This window comes from Triturus cristatus, chromosome 10 (genome assembly GCF_964204655.1).
Source record: "Triturus cristatus chromosome 10, aTriCri1.1, whole genome shotgun sequence".
Taxonomy (NCBI): Eukaryota; Metazoa; Chordata; class Amphibia; order Caudata; family Salamandridae; genus Triturus; species Triturus cristatus.
In genome coordinates, this window is record NC_140593.1 from 978,923,008 (window position 1) to 978,938,302 (window position 15,295).

Consider the following 15,295-nt stretch of genomic DNA (forward strand, 5'->3'; position numbering starts at 1 on the left):
CTCAAAAGCACTATTTAATGTGCTTCCTACATTGCATTTAAGGAATCAGTATTACTGATTCCTTAAATGCAAGAGCAATAAGGAATCTGTATTTACCGATTCCTTATTTACCTATTCCTTACCTACATTAGGAATGGCTAAATACCGGTCGGTAACGCTGAAATTTACCGAATTTCGGCATGACCGACCGGTATTTAGCCACCTACATCTGGCCCCTGATAGCGTGTGGAAGCCAACCACCATCCACTTTCAGCTTTACCCTCCCACCTTGACCAACCCCCTGCTCTGTGCATTACCACTCACATGCTTCCACCAGTCCACATTCAGCCAGCCACATTCACCCACTGAATCACCTACATTCAGCCGTAGTCTGAGCCAATGTCTGGATTGCTATACAACCCCAGGGAGACACACACACACTCATAAATGTAGTAGTTGCTGGCAGTGGAGCTGGCCTTGCAAAGGAGAGGAATGGTTCACCCTCTCTTGGCATGGTGCCATGGAGAAGTGGGATAGTTGCCCACACCATTATTAACATTCCAGGCCACAATTAATTAGCTTTTAAATATGGATTAGTACAGGTAAATCCAAGCAAGTAGTCCTTGAAGGAAATTACATTTACTAGAATATTTAGGTTTCCCTTAAATTTAAGCACTTTCTGGCACATGCATCAACAATGCCATTTGCGATTCCTTAATAGCGAAAAATAAGGATTCGCTAATAAGGAATAGCAAAAGGCTATGCATGTAGAAATCGCTTACAAAATAGCGATTTCTAAACATTCCTTAATTGCTACTCGCAAATTGCGAGTCGCAATTAAGGAATACCTCCCCATTGATTCCTATGGGCCTGGAGGCCTATAGGAATGAATGGGAAGACTTTCTCAATTTGCTAATCTCAATTAGAGAATCGCAAATTGCTCATGCTATTTCAAGGGTGCCAGGGCGTCAAAAAGACACCCTGTTGCACCCCTGAAATCTGCATATGAATACATCTTGCACACACACATGCCCCAAGGGCATGTGTGTGTGTAAAATGGAACTTTGAAAAATGCACTTTAGTGCATTTTTCTAAGTTTTTGCAAATTACCATGAAGTTCAACTTCATGGTAATTTGCTCCCCCTATTAGCAAAATCGCTAATTTTTAAACTTTCATGCATTGCATTTAAGGAATCTCAATTTGGGATTCCTTAAATGCAATAGCAATTTAAGGAATCGCAATTTAGAGATTCCTTAAATTGCGATTTTTGCATTTGGGATGATGCATCCCAAATGCAAAAATCCCAGTCGCAAAGGGGCAGATTCTGAGAATCTGCCCGTTTGCGACTGGCTTTTGCTTTGATGCATGTGGGCCTTTGTTATTAAAAAAGATGTTGAGTGCTGGGCAGCTAAGTATAAACAAGGTGTCAATACAGTAATTTGTTTGGATGCAAATGTTTTGCTGTACTCCAAGAACTTATTTGTGATAGGGCTATAAATGCTATAATGCAGTCGTCTTTTGGATGTACTATAAGAGAAGCTGCACTGTTCTTAATTTTAAGACAAAAACTAAATGTTGCGGCCCAAAGGTTTTCTTTGGATGCTGCTGTAGTCGCTGTCGAATGCCTGGATTGCACAATAGCAAGGCTGTTTTATCTCGATTCTCCCCAAGCATCTTTCTTCCACCACCCTACCCTCCCTGTTTCTTTACCTCACTCTTGTAGGTTCTAGTTCAGGCCTAACTTTTTTATTTCTCACTGTTTTGTTATCTTTCTCTTCCTCCTTTCCCCATTTTCTGTCATTTTCTCTGGGGCAAAGTGTGATGACGAAACTTACGTATGGGTCTCCAAACATGAGTGCTGGTACCCGCCACCTTCAACCAGCAGAACAAATTAAGCACTGAAACTGAGATCACATTATGTGCTTTCTCTAGACAAGCAGTTCTAAGATTCTACCAAATATATGTGTGTATATGTGCGATGTGTGATGACATGAGATGTTGTCAGACAGCTCAAGATGTCTGCCTGTGCGATCTACATAGTGATGGGTGGAATGGTCAAATTATGCAGACGTCATCCAACAAAGCAACATTCTAGAATACTTATTGTTGTTGATTGTTGGTAATGAGGTTCTGGATAATCCATTTAAAAGATTCATCATGTTGGCTATAATCATAATTGTAATTAAAGCATGTTTCCTTTAATAGGAGAAAAGCGTTTCTCAGGTTTACCTACAGACTTAGGTTTCACTCAGGCAGCACCTTTTGATGATGTAATTGGGAAACAAAATGGAAAACAGTTTCTGAGATGTATATTAGTGAAGAGAGAAAACAGGCAATACTCAACATCCTTCTCAGCCTTTTCCCAAACCTGCCTTTCCCTTGGTCACATGCTGAAAATCTCTGAAAAATGGATGCAGTAGGAAATACGCGATATGTCTTAAATGATCGGAGAAATACGTTTCCTACTAGACTATACTTTGATAGGACATTGCTAAAATTGTTAAGAATATTTTGGAGCTCTAAAACAATCCAAAGATGTAAATTCCATCGAAAACATTTCCTTTGATTCCAGAACTTTCACTTTTTGGTAGTATGTCGTAATTTCTGTTTTTCTATCAATGAAGTGATGTATCAGATATTTGAACTTGAGTGCTGATTATATTCGAATGAGGTCATGTGGATATAATTGAAATCTCCTATTTCACCTCCATCCATCTTCACAGCTGGCAGTGGGAGTCCATTCGGGGCAAGGGCTGGCCATTGAAATCATCATCACATTCCAGCTGGTACTCTGTGTGATTGCCATCACAGACCGGAGGAGAGGAGACATCACCGGATCTGCTCCCCTGGCAATTGGACTTTCAGTAACTCTGGGACACCTCGTTGCAGTAAGTTGAATGCGATATCCTTACGTCTCTAGAGATAGAGCTGTATCTTGATCCCATTTTGCATCCATGCATAGACATGGATCGTGCATGTCTTCAACAAAACTTGTTGTCTACAGTGCACGCACTCTTTCAGTAACATTACGAGTTAATGCATGAGCATCAGGCCGTACACCTTGGTATAATGCAACCGCAACTACTGGTCCATTTTTCTGAGCTTTGCCAGTTGCCTCCCATTTAACCTCTTGCGTGCTCATGACGAGCTCAGCTCGTCATGAGTCACAGTGGAGCTGTGCTCATAACGAGCTGAGCTAGTCATAACGGCCGCGGCCCGCCCACACGCAATCAATTCCCTGCCTGTGCGGGAGAATTAATCAGTGGGCGGGGTCGTGACGACGTCAGCTCGTCATGAGCACAGCTCCACTGTGAGGCATGATGAGCTGTGCTCGTCACGACCACAGTGGCGCCGCGCCTCCCCCCGCACCGTAGGGGAATTACCCCCGCAGGGAAGGGGTTAACAACTCGTAGACATACTGACTTAGTGTATAAACTGTGGGCCAAATTTATCAATATTTTATGTTGCAGGACGACGCAAAACCTAGATTCAAATTTCTACATGGATTGGTAAATCTAGTGTAACACAAAGCAGGTCAAGTCACTGCCTTGTGTTACACTGCACCCTGCACTGCACTGTTGGAGCATTATATGGGTGGATTGTGGGGATTCCCACACATCCACCCATGTATTCTGAGGCATTCCCAGATTTGCCAACACTGGTAGATTTAGAAATGCACTTGAACTGTACGCTTTCCCATCAGAGGTGCAATAATGTGAAATATATTTTCTTCTCCTCGTTGTTTCCTCTTTCTAAGTGTGCTGTATTCTGCAATACACTTAGAACGAAAATGCCTCTGAGAATTGTTGTGCAGGAAGGTGCCCTGCCTACACAAAACACTCCCACCTACAAATCAGGTACTCCTACACCACAGTGTAATGGTTCCTGCATTGGTGCAAGGCAGCCCATTGTTGACCAGCTCAAGGAGAGTGGAGGAATGCGCCATATAATGTTAAATATGGCTCCTTCCTGCCATCTCCCTTCCACGCATCGCAGCGCAGTAAGGTGTCTTGCTGCATTGTATTGCACAAAACCTTTATAAATCGCCCCTTTATTTTTAAAGTATATACATTTAACTTGGAATTTCTCTGAGTTAGTGCATGGCCTACAGAGTGTACTGCTCTGAGAGAATAAGCAGGGGTTGCCTTTTTTTGTTTCCAAGCATGGGCCAGCTCGGAGAAATCCTGATGTAATTGTCTGTGCTTTAAACAGAACGACTGTATAAAGAGGGACTCGACTACACAATGAGCCAGTGCACCTGTTCATAGTATAACCTGGGTGGGTCCCACCATCATCCAGGAAACTCTTTGAGTATTGTTCCTAACAGTGTCTAAAATATTGAAAATACCTAGGAACATGCTAGTTTCCCTTTATTCTTGGGTGCCTTTGGTATGGTTAACAACGCTAGATATAGGGATGTTATATCTAGAATTTTTTTAAGTATACCAAGGGCACCCCAGAATAAAGGGAAACTGGGGTGTCCTTTCAGTAGTTTTACTCTTTTAGACCCCAAAAGGAAAACAGAGGTGTCCTATAGGTATTTTTAATCTTTTAGACCCCGTTAGGAAAAATTCAAAGAGCTCCCAGGAAGATGGCTGAACCAACCCTGGTTTATAGGGACCAGGGAGAGACCCAATGATGAAGCATGACACTGAAAGCGTGTGTGAGGGCCCATAAACAACCCTTTTGGGATGTCTTTCCTTCTGGAGATACAGGTTAGACCGGATTCAAGAAGGTCGTGGGATACATTTTTGTGGTAAATTAGTGAATTTGGGAGGCTGCATTCTATGATTCCCCTATTCACTAATCTAGAGAATCTCTCCCCTCCACACACAGTAAGAGTGGGATAAAGGAACAGACACTGGACTCAGTCTACATAGTTATAAGTTGTCAGTGTGGTTGGATCATTTGCACCCCTGAAAGCTGGTAAATGGCAGAGCAATGTAAGCCCAAGTTACCAGCTGATAATTTAAGCGTCCCAATAATAGCATCTGAGGTGCAGAACATAAGAGGTGTGGAGGGCTTACAGAAGTTGGTAACTCTAGCACGCAAATGAAGAAAAACCACATGCTCGAATGGCAATCTATATGTAAACAATTATTATGATTGGGGGATTTTGTCCGCTCCAAGCCCTCCGTCTTTCATAAAGGAGAGAGCTGGGATCACTTGCCGTAATGAAAGTTGTCCCATGACCACACTATTTAGTGGAACATGTTGTTCACAGAAAATGATACAACAGGGGCAGGCTGCATAGAGAATCAAATCAAAAATATAGACATGCCAGCTGTCTCTGGGGTCCTGCTGTTCTTGTCAGGATTAAAACCACATGATGCCAGTTCACCCAACAGCTTTCCACACACAGGCTCCCATTGGAAAAGGGACTGGCCTGTTAATTCAATTGAATTTTACTTAAATATTGTGTTTGTTTAGACTTTAATACAGAACATTTAACAGCCAAGTTAGCAAGCAATGGCAAAGCCTAGGTGGAGCATGCCAGATTCTTATAGTTCAGAAATGAAATGCCCTCCAGCTCGTTGGACTCTTCCAGCTAGTACTTGCACAACACTGACACAGCCACCATTCATTACTCATTGAGCCTAGTTGTAGGACAAAGTTTATATTTTGTCAGTGTAAAGCAGAATTCCCATTAGTTGTTTGCAACTTTAGAAATTGTTTGTTCACAAAAGCCCCCTCTGAGTGGTTGTTCTCAAAACGGGTCTATGTAAACAACCACACTCACTTTCACATCAACGTCACTCCCCAGGCAGGTCTCAGTCATTCTTTAAGTTTGTTTATCCGGATGCTTGACTTTCACTTCTATATGCGTATGAGGATATCCGCTGCCCTTGTAAGACAAAACAAAAGCAGCTTAATTGCCCAGGCACATCCTACAGATAGCACATTCTGCATAGACATGTAGGTCAACTTCAAGTAATTAACAATGAGGCCGCCATATTGAACAGAAATGCTTAGCTCATGGGAATCGTGTCGTTCAGCCTCAATTTCTACAATCGAATTCTACTTATATTTGTATGGCTCCATATTAATAAAAGGATACTTCAGGTAGCTCGCGCCTCAGTGACCCACGTCATATTTATCAAAAATGTATTACTTGTTAAGATGTGTTATTGTAAATAGTGCGTAATAACATCTATTCGAGTCACAAGGGGCACACCCTAGGGTCTCAAAGTGCTTTCTTTGACTATCTATGTCATCTTTTGGAATTTGATTCCTCCTTTTTCCAATATTGGAATATTAACAAAATGACAAGTTTTCTATCAAACTATTTTTTTTGTCTTTGGAGCCACTTTAAATGTATTGTGCCCTTTAAGCTATATTTCGTCCTGGTGAATAGATATTTGCACAGTTCTAAGGCTCACAATTCAACAAAATGCTAATTGCAAAAAATATTTTTTTACAGATTGATTACACGGGATGCGGAATGAATCCAGCCAGATCCTTCGGCTCCGCAGTCATTACCAAAAACTTCAAAGACCACTGGGTAAGTGAAAATAAGATGTACAACTTCAGTCTTTTGAGACTAATGCAAAGTAAATATAAAAACATGTGTTCCTTATGTGCTAATCATTGCATATGGTCTTCCAGTTTACAGTTAATGGAATCATTACTAAGGGTGAGATGTAAGAGGATTTGGGCTGAAGCATACTAGAGGTCAATAATATGTATAGAGAGCCGGGCAAGTGATTCACTGACTCACTGCTTACTCATCAAACCGTTATACAAGATCCTCTGCAATTCCTATAACCCGAGCATCACAAAACATGCTGGCAGGAATATAAGAAGTTGTCCTAGTTTTAAAACATCACATGTGACATGATCTATTCAGCTGTGGCCCATGCCATGCAGGTAAGACCGGTGGGGCTGGCTTGGGGGGGGGTGGGGGGGGGGGATGATTTCGACTGACGATGACAAGGGAAAATCAAATAAATAATTCTCCCTCGTCATCATCTGTCGAAATCCCCCCCACCTGGCCCCACCGCCACACCACTCTGACTTGCATGGGCTGCGGCTGGATCCATTCCAGCCCTTTCAATAATTCCTGAAATCTGGGGACCCACATTTTGGGTAGCTTTGATTTGTCCATTATTGGCCTCCCCTTCCCCAATGCGATGCCACACTTCGTCCTAGGAGCCTTTTAACGTACAGCATAGAACCTCATTTTCACACTGACAAAGGCCTCTAACCATGTGGCAGTGTTAGAGTTTACAAATGAGCAAACAGAAATGTGCTCTTGTTCCCTCTATGCCAAACGGTCAGACGGCCCGCCATGGTTAGGTGGACCATCAGTTTTCCTTTGGCGGTGCTCTCGCTGGCTCCGTTATTTATTATTTCGATGGCCTGACAAAGTGCTGGCCATCAGAGTATGGGCATTACACAGACCACCCTCTTTAAGACTGACAGGCTGATGTCCTTTATGTCTGTCTGTCACCACCAGGGAAAACCTGCCAGTGACAAACAGAATGATACAAAGAATGGGCCCCATACCCAGGGAAAAACTTCCTGAGTGGCGCCGGCATTAGTTTGTTTTTTAACAACAAACTCACTTTGAGGGATTGTTATTGAAAAGGAAAATGTTTGGTGAAGAGCTGTCAAAACCGACCATTGCCATCCACCAAACTTTTGGTACCTTCAGAAGAACCATGTAATGGTGTTTTATTAAGGTACAGAGATCCACTGGGCTGGTGGTGATTTCTACATATGCCAGTCCTCTGTCAGTCAGGATGGATGGCAGACATGATGTCCTCGGTCACCCTGAAGGACAGGGTGCATACCGCCACACTTTGAATCAGGCCCTTAGGGTGCACTTTGAGTCTAGCCCTCACTCTTGATTCAGTGGTGTATTTGTCTATTTTAGTTGCCTGCTCTAGATTCACTGACTTTCCTCCTTATTCTTGTGTTTATCCCACACAAGCAGCATTTGGTCTCATGGTGTTTTGACTAGCAGAGATGTATCTTTCTACTTCTGATGGCAGGACCTCCCTTTGTAGTGAATACATGACTATTTTTCCGCTCACTCTTTCTTTCTTCTTGTTCTGGATCTACTTCTCTCTTTCCCAATCTCTGCTCTTTTTAATTGAGAATTAGGCCCCAAACACCTGTGTACCACACTGGTCTATGCCCACGTTTCTCCACTAATAGAGCAGTGACCAACCATCTTTGAATTCTATTCAATTCCAAGCTAGCTGGTGTGTGTCACTGTCACATGTGCACACAAAACGGCCATCTTTAAATGTGTTTTCTTTAGGTGTATGAAAAAGCATTCCAAAATAGCCACCATATGTGCAAATGCATGTTTTCACTCACCCGGCAGCATCTTGAAATTCTTTTTCGAAGCTTTGTGAACACATTTCAAGATGAAAACATGTATGCATGCACGCTCATGGCAGCCATTGGGGATTTTTTTAATGCTCAAAAAAGCATTCCAAAATGGTCTTTGTGCATGTTCTGCTGCCATAAAGGTACAAAGCACCAGCAGAGCCAATAGCTTTGAGCCCTAGGCTCACAGGTAAGACCAATTGGCCATGCCAGTGCTTGTTGAATATTTTATGTCAGTAATAGCATTAACTTATCTAGACAGAGGCAACATATCAATGTAATTTGAATACATTGCTAGCCTTACATAGATAGCTGATTCCTAAATCTGGAGGGCAGGCCCACAAAGGGTATATGAGGCCATGTTGGGGGTTGCGGGGGGTGGGGCTGAAGGGGGAGCCAGTCTCTGGCCAAGAAGAGCAGTTAGACTGTGTAACTCAGATAAACTTTACATTGAAAAGCAGTACTGTGATTTAACTTAACGAAAACAGACTGGTCATTGGTCACGCTTTAAAAACCATCATTACACTTTTCTAGTCACCTCCTGGCTGGAGGGATGTGTCAAAGGGGCCCTCCAAACATTTCCAAAGCCTCATTCCATTAATCCTGTCAAAGCATATTTTTGGGGGTGACAGGTCTTCCAGTTTCATGTTGGCTATCTTATGTTGTTGTGTGCTTTTAAAGGGGTACCCCAACATAACTGCAGGATTTGAAATGTTAAATAATATAATGCCACACAAATAATCCCATGTCCTGTGCAAAACATTCAGCCATTTCTGGTATTTTAACAAACATCTTGTTGCATTCTGGGGCATGTAGTTTTGCTTTTCATATTGTAAGCATAATATTTCATTTTTAAGAAGGAAATGTTTGTTTTACAGCTGAAAACAAATAGCCATCTAAGCTTACTGATATTTTGAAAATATGCCTACTAACAATTAAAATACAAGTATGAGGCAAGACTGGTCGTTTGATGCACCCCACACCATGCATTCTTACTCCTAAATAAATGGCAATCAAACCTAATACAAATTCAAGGAAAAGCTATTAGATATAACATTTAAACGATGCTAAAGGGTCCAAGTACAGGAGCGCAGGGAAGAGACCTGCTTGGAGGATCCGTGAAGGTGCTACCGACCTAAGTGTTAGGTACCGTTAAGGATACTTGTTAGGACACAATCTGCTCTAAAAACCATGAATCGCGAGATTTTATGGGCTTCTCTTCCCATTTTCCTTTAGCCGGTGTGTACCCAAGAGTGTCGCAAATACGAATGCCATAAGTGTTACATTCAAGTTTCCATCTAAAAGTAATCACTAAAATGAGTACTGTTTAGTCGGGTAATAATAACTGCTATTGTAGGGCAGGGTGAAAATATATTTCTCATTCTACCAACATTCCTGCATATGCCAGTGAAAATCCATTTCTGCTGGGCACCCTCTTCTGCCAACCATGAAGTGAATATCAGGTGGTATGCTAGGGATTTTTACAGAGTAATCCCAAATTACCAACCTGCACACAAGCCACGGGTATTGTTTCTGAGTAACCACAGCGATTTTGATTGTTTGCCAGCGCCAATCAGGATGAGCCTAACACTGAACTCTTTTCCAATTGGTTAAAAGGGTGGTCAATCAGGTTGCTGAAAAAATTGCAATCTGATTGACCAACCTTTCAATCAGTCAGAACATGCCTTTGTTTTAAGACCATTCTGATTGACTGGTGATAGCCAGTCATAATTGATGTGCTTAGCCTACTCATTCCGTTACCGTACACAGGTGGTTTTCTGAGGACACTTTAAAAATCCTCACATTTATCTAATCTGCATACGGAGACGATTTTGGCAGTTTTGAAAATCTAATTTCACTCCAAAAAGCAGACTAACAAAAAGTGGCAGATTTTAATTATTTAGATTGTAATGCTAACTTCTTATCCAACCACTAAACACTTGATAATTCAGTTCATGATATCTCTGTTATTAAATAGTCAGTGTATGGCCAATATGCAAATGAAAGGAGGCCTGGCAAAAGTGTCTTCTACGAGGGCCCATAAGCTGCCAAGAATTGTTAAATGTGTAAAATACACGTCATAAAAGATAAAATGCCTCCAGGGTAGGAAGAAACCATTTTCTCCAATGGAAATTGACATCTTAATTCATGGTTAAAGTGCTTGTGGATATAAAAGTCATACCTGGTTTTCTATTGCAGATCTTCTGGGTTGGCCCAATGATTGGAGGAGCCACTGCCGCTTTAGTGTATGACTTTATTCTGTCGCCACGAACCAGTGACTTTAGAGACCGCATGAAGGTGTGGACAAATGGACAAGTCCAAGAATACGACCTGGATGGGGACGACACGCACGCCAGGGTTGAGATGAAACCAAAATAAGGGAGCGAGAAAAGTTCATGAGAGAGATGTTGTCAGTATTGTGGACTCCTTTGTAAACACAAACAGTATTTCCAAAAGATGTTTTGAGTCATGTATTTTTCTTTTTTCATAGCCTTTGACATTTTTATACAAGGAATCTTTTTGAGCACTGTTGTGGGATGCTTTGGTATCTTAATCATGAAAAATGGTCAATTATAAGATGAAGGTAAATTGTACAGGAGAACAATTCAAGACTTTTTTCGTCACCTTCTTCAGTTTGTATAAATTGCATTTTGGCCATAAATATAGCAATCCCTACTTTTATGCTCTGAATCCCTATATTCGAAGGCCACACATTGTCATGTATGTGAGTCCCAGGATGAAATCTGCTTCACTCAAGAGGACCGCGATATTAGAAATCAGGTGAGACTCTGAAAGGATTAAAATGTAACGCATTACAGGTGGATCTATTATATTTATTCTAGTTTGTAATTATGGCTCCTTTAGAACTGCATCATTTGTAAGACGTTAGCCCTAAGTATTTCCTTAAAACATTTTTCCACAGACTATTTAACTAGCAACACATAAAACAGTGCAATACATATAACTAAGGGAGGCACAAAATAACTGCATTACCTGGCTCTCTAGATTCATAAATTACAAGTAAACAGATGCTGTCTTTAAGACTGGAGTTTAATATGAATGTTTATTTTCTTTTAAACGCCAGTAACCAAGCTTAAATGTAATGGAAAGTCCTACTCTTAACACAGCAAGAGATAATCAATTTCCTGCCACTGTTCTGCTTTTGTTGGACCAGTGGCATCTTTGAGTATCTTAAAAAAACATCTCCAAGTTGTTGGAAATAGGGATGTTAAGGTCAGCCTAATGCACTAACTCCATCATAATGTTCAGCACTTGCACTAGCTGCTGCATGAATTCTAGCAAAATAAGAGAAAAACAATTCCATCACTAGATTGGTTACTTTGGACTCTTTTTATTTGCACAAACGTTAAACGCGTCATAGACTGTAGTGCACTTAAGTTAAACACAAGAGATAAGAAATGGGAATACAGTAAGTTAACACTAAAACAGAGGAAGAATTAAAGGCAAAAGCTTCCATATTTTTCGATTTTCGGTTATTTTCGTATTACCATCTCTCTCAACAGTGCTGAGTACACGAGCTCATGGATGGATTTTACTTCTCAGAATAAATCCCTTCGCACATTACAACTAAACTGTGCTTTTAAATTGCATATTTCCATCTCACAAGTGTCACCAGCACGCATCTGTCGTTTTACCCCAGTTACCACATTTTCAATGGTGCCACTGTTTTGCATTAAGTACCTACTTAACAGTCTGTCCGACCACCATAGTGATCAGCAGATCTAAGCTGTTTTTACATAAAGTTAGTGGTAACTCTCTCTATGTGTATTTCTATCTATCAGTCACTTCATCTTCATTTCAACCAGACAACTATATTCATCAATAGCCCTACTTTCTTAACTGACTATGTCCCAGGGTCTGCCCCTGAATATCTTCCATACTGTCTCTAAGCCTGCCTACTGTTCTTTTTTACTCTGATATTCCCAGGCAATCTCCAATTAAAGTACTAGCTATGACCGACCATCAGTGCCTTATTTGTGCTGAAGGTTGCAGGTGATGGGCACCGGCACCAAAGTTTGAGGACCAGGACTTATCTTTCATGCTTAAACATTGACCCAGAGATAGAGCGAGAAAGGTCGAAAATGGAAAAAAAGGAGGCAGAGAAATGAAAACAGTAACAAATGGAGAAAGAAGGGATGAAAAAAACCATATAGTAATATAAATAGGCAGGACGTGTAAAGTGGAGGAAAAAAGAGGCATAATATGGAATCAAGACTAGGCAGCCTTCGTATGTGGATGTTAAGAACAACTTTGGGTCCACACTTGTTTTTTACAAGCACAGCTGATCATGCATACCTCCTGTGATCAGGTGAAATTAGGTGTATTCAGGGTTTTTGGGCTGTGTGGCTATGATAGCTACTCCTTTGGACCACTCTGATTTATCAATCCCAGCGTATCACCTTTTTCTGAAAACCACTCCCAATTCGTTAAATAACACATGAATGAATGAATGAATAATGTTTGTTTTTGTTAAATAACCCATGAAGCTCACACTTCATGTACCTCAGAATCTTTCGTAGGGCCATTCATTCATATACAATTAATGCCAAGGTAATGCCACTAAAAGGTTAATGGGCAGATCATGTCACTGTATCATTTGAAATATGTTATCAGCAATTACAAGTGCATTAGGGGGCAATATGGAGACGATTCCTTTAGATTGTTTTTATATGGAATTGTTTCCAGCATCATGTAGCTCTTTTTGTTTAGTTTGTAAAATCAGTAAGTAATTGATGGCATTGCGTAGCATGTTTCTTTTGCTTACGAAGTATTCCAATATTTTATATACCATGTATGTAAATAAAGTGATTTGTATCAGCTTACAAATACAAATAAAACAATTACACTAACAAAATGGTTGCTCTGTGTACTTTATTATAATTAAACTTCATGCTGGATGTGTGGAATTTGATCAACGTATATATTATTATACAAGTAAGAAATGAGGTTAACAATATCAGCAAAATACGCAAAAGTTTTCTTAGGGTCGACATTTTGATGGGAGCACTAATTGCATAGTTCTATAGATGTGAGAATCGTGACACTAAACCCAGATCCTTGTGACTGGGGTGAATGTTTGCATTGTTCAGCATTCTGTCCATCATTTGTCCCGAGATATTCCTGTTTATAGCAGTTATGCCTGACTCTTTCTTCAGCTTTAGACCATCCCTTATCCGAACACATACACCCGTGTGCACACACACATGCATACACACACACACGTACATGCCTCACCACATGACACAGTGATTCATAAAAGGGTATTTGTACATAGGGATATGACCACTAGCAACATAGCTTCACCATCCAATTCCAAGGAAGATAGAAAGGCATATCTCCTGTACATTTTTAGAAATATCATGTCCTATCATGGCTGTGAGGTTCATTCAGGGGTAAATGTTTGTACATTTGATGGAGTATAAGCCCCAAAGTTCAACCAGTTGAGAAGTTATGACTAGCTTACTCTACCTTCTCTACTAAACTTCAATGTTGTTATCCCCCTCACAGTACAGTTATTTTTCAAATATGTGAGCAATGACAAACTCAATATGAAGCTACACTTTTAAAAGAAGGGTTAATCAATTATTTTCCCTATGTAATCATACTTTAGATGAATGCTCTAAGCAATACATTTCATTATATGCAAAACAAATCCATAAGATAATAAGCATGAATTCCTAATTTGACAGTGCACAGAATTTCTTAGTGTATCCCAACGTTTAAATAAGCCTTTCAGATTGGCCACATATATCGAAAAGCTGGACCCTAAATTAAAACAGTTTGCAACTGTTAGACTTGGGGGTCTCTAGTTGGCACAGGTATGCACTTGTGACAAATAGGGACCTCCTCCTCTAGTCAGGGTAAGGGGGTACACTCCTAAAATAACCCCTGCTCACCCCCTTGGTAGCTTGGCACGATAAGACAGGCTTATCTCATAGGCAGTGTGTAAAGCATTTGTGAACACATACAGTAATCATGTGACAACACTACAGATGAACACCACACAGGTTTTATATAAAAAATAAGTATTCGTTATATAGATATACCACAAGACCATTAAACGACAAAAACACACAATACTGTTACTTTAGATGGTAGAATTTTGTTAGTTCTCTTTAGTTCTTAAATGCGACACTTTAAGTCAATGTACCTTTTAGATGCGACACGCAGGGCAACGAAAGTGTTGCAACGATGTTGATGCGATTAAGTTTTTGGTGCAAAGAAATAAAGATGTGAAGATCTTCCCGATGCATTACGCTTCTCCGATGTTGCGAGAAGACTCGAGTCGATGCTTCTGCTGCAGCGGCGACACCCTTTACGCGATGCGACGACAGCGGCCTTGGCAGCAGCACTCTTCTCCGACGTTTGCGAGATGCATCCGCTCAATGCGATGTTGCAGCGGCGACACCCCTTTACGCTATACGACGACAGCAGCTCCGACGGCGGCACGCTTCTCCGTGGATGCGAGGCGCTTTTCTTGATGCAGTGCAATGCGACAACTACGATGGCTGCGATGGTGACACGCTTCTTCCTCGATGCCAGACTCTTCTCTTGATGCGGTGCAATGCGTCAGCTACGATGGCTGCGATGGCGACACGCTTCTTCGGCGTTGCGAGACACTTCCTGGATGATGCGAGACGCTTCTGCTCGATGCGATGCTGTAGCGGCGACACACTTTACGAGATGCGACGACAACAGCTCCGACGGCGGCACGCTTCTCCTTCTTGAGTCGCGCTTCCAGCTCCTTGCGACACGCAGTCCCTCAGAAGGCCCAAGAACAGCAGCAGGCACTTCCAAAGAACTCTGGGGAGGTGGGGGGTGAAGTCTGTTGTTCGTGCGACTTCAGCAGGAGGCAAGCTCTTTTCCAAGCCCTTGGAGATCCTTCACAAGTTGAGCAAAGGTACACACAAAGTTCCTTTCTCCTCTCTTTGGCAGTAAGGCACCCACTGCAGGCCA

The 15,295-nt window shown here is 41.4% G+C and overlaps 1 protein-coding gene across 1 annotated transcript in view; it reads left to right on the forward strand.

Moving 5' to 3' along the window:
- AQP1 (aquaporin 1 (Colton blood group)) overlaps window positions 1-13,193 on the forward strand; it is a 33,357-nt gene extending 20,164 nt beyond the window's left edge. Inside the window, exons 2-4 of the mRNA XM_085628886.1 lie at window positions 2,704-2,868; window positions 6,402-6,482; window positions 10,517-13,193. Of these exons, the coding sequence (XP_085485012.1) occupies window positions 2,704-2,868; window positions 6,402-6,482; window positions 10,517-10,696 (426 nt within the window). The 3' untranslated portion in view covers window positions 10,697-13,193. The remainder of the gene's footprint in view (window positions 1-2,703; window positions 2,869-6,401; window positions 6,483-10,516) is intronic.
- Window positions 13,194-15,295: the final 2,102 nt, after the last annotated feature.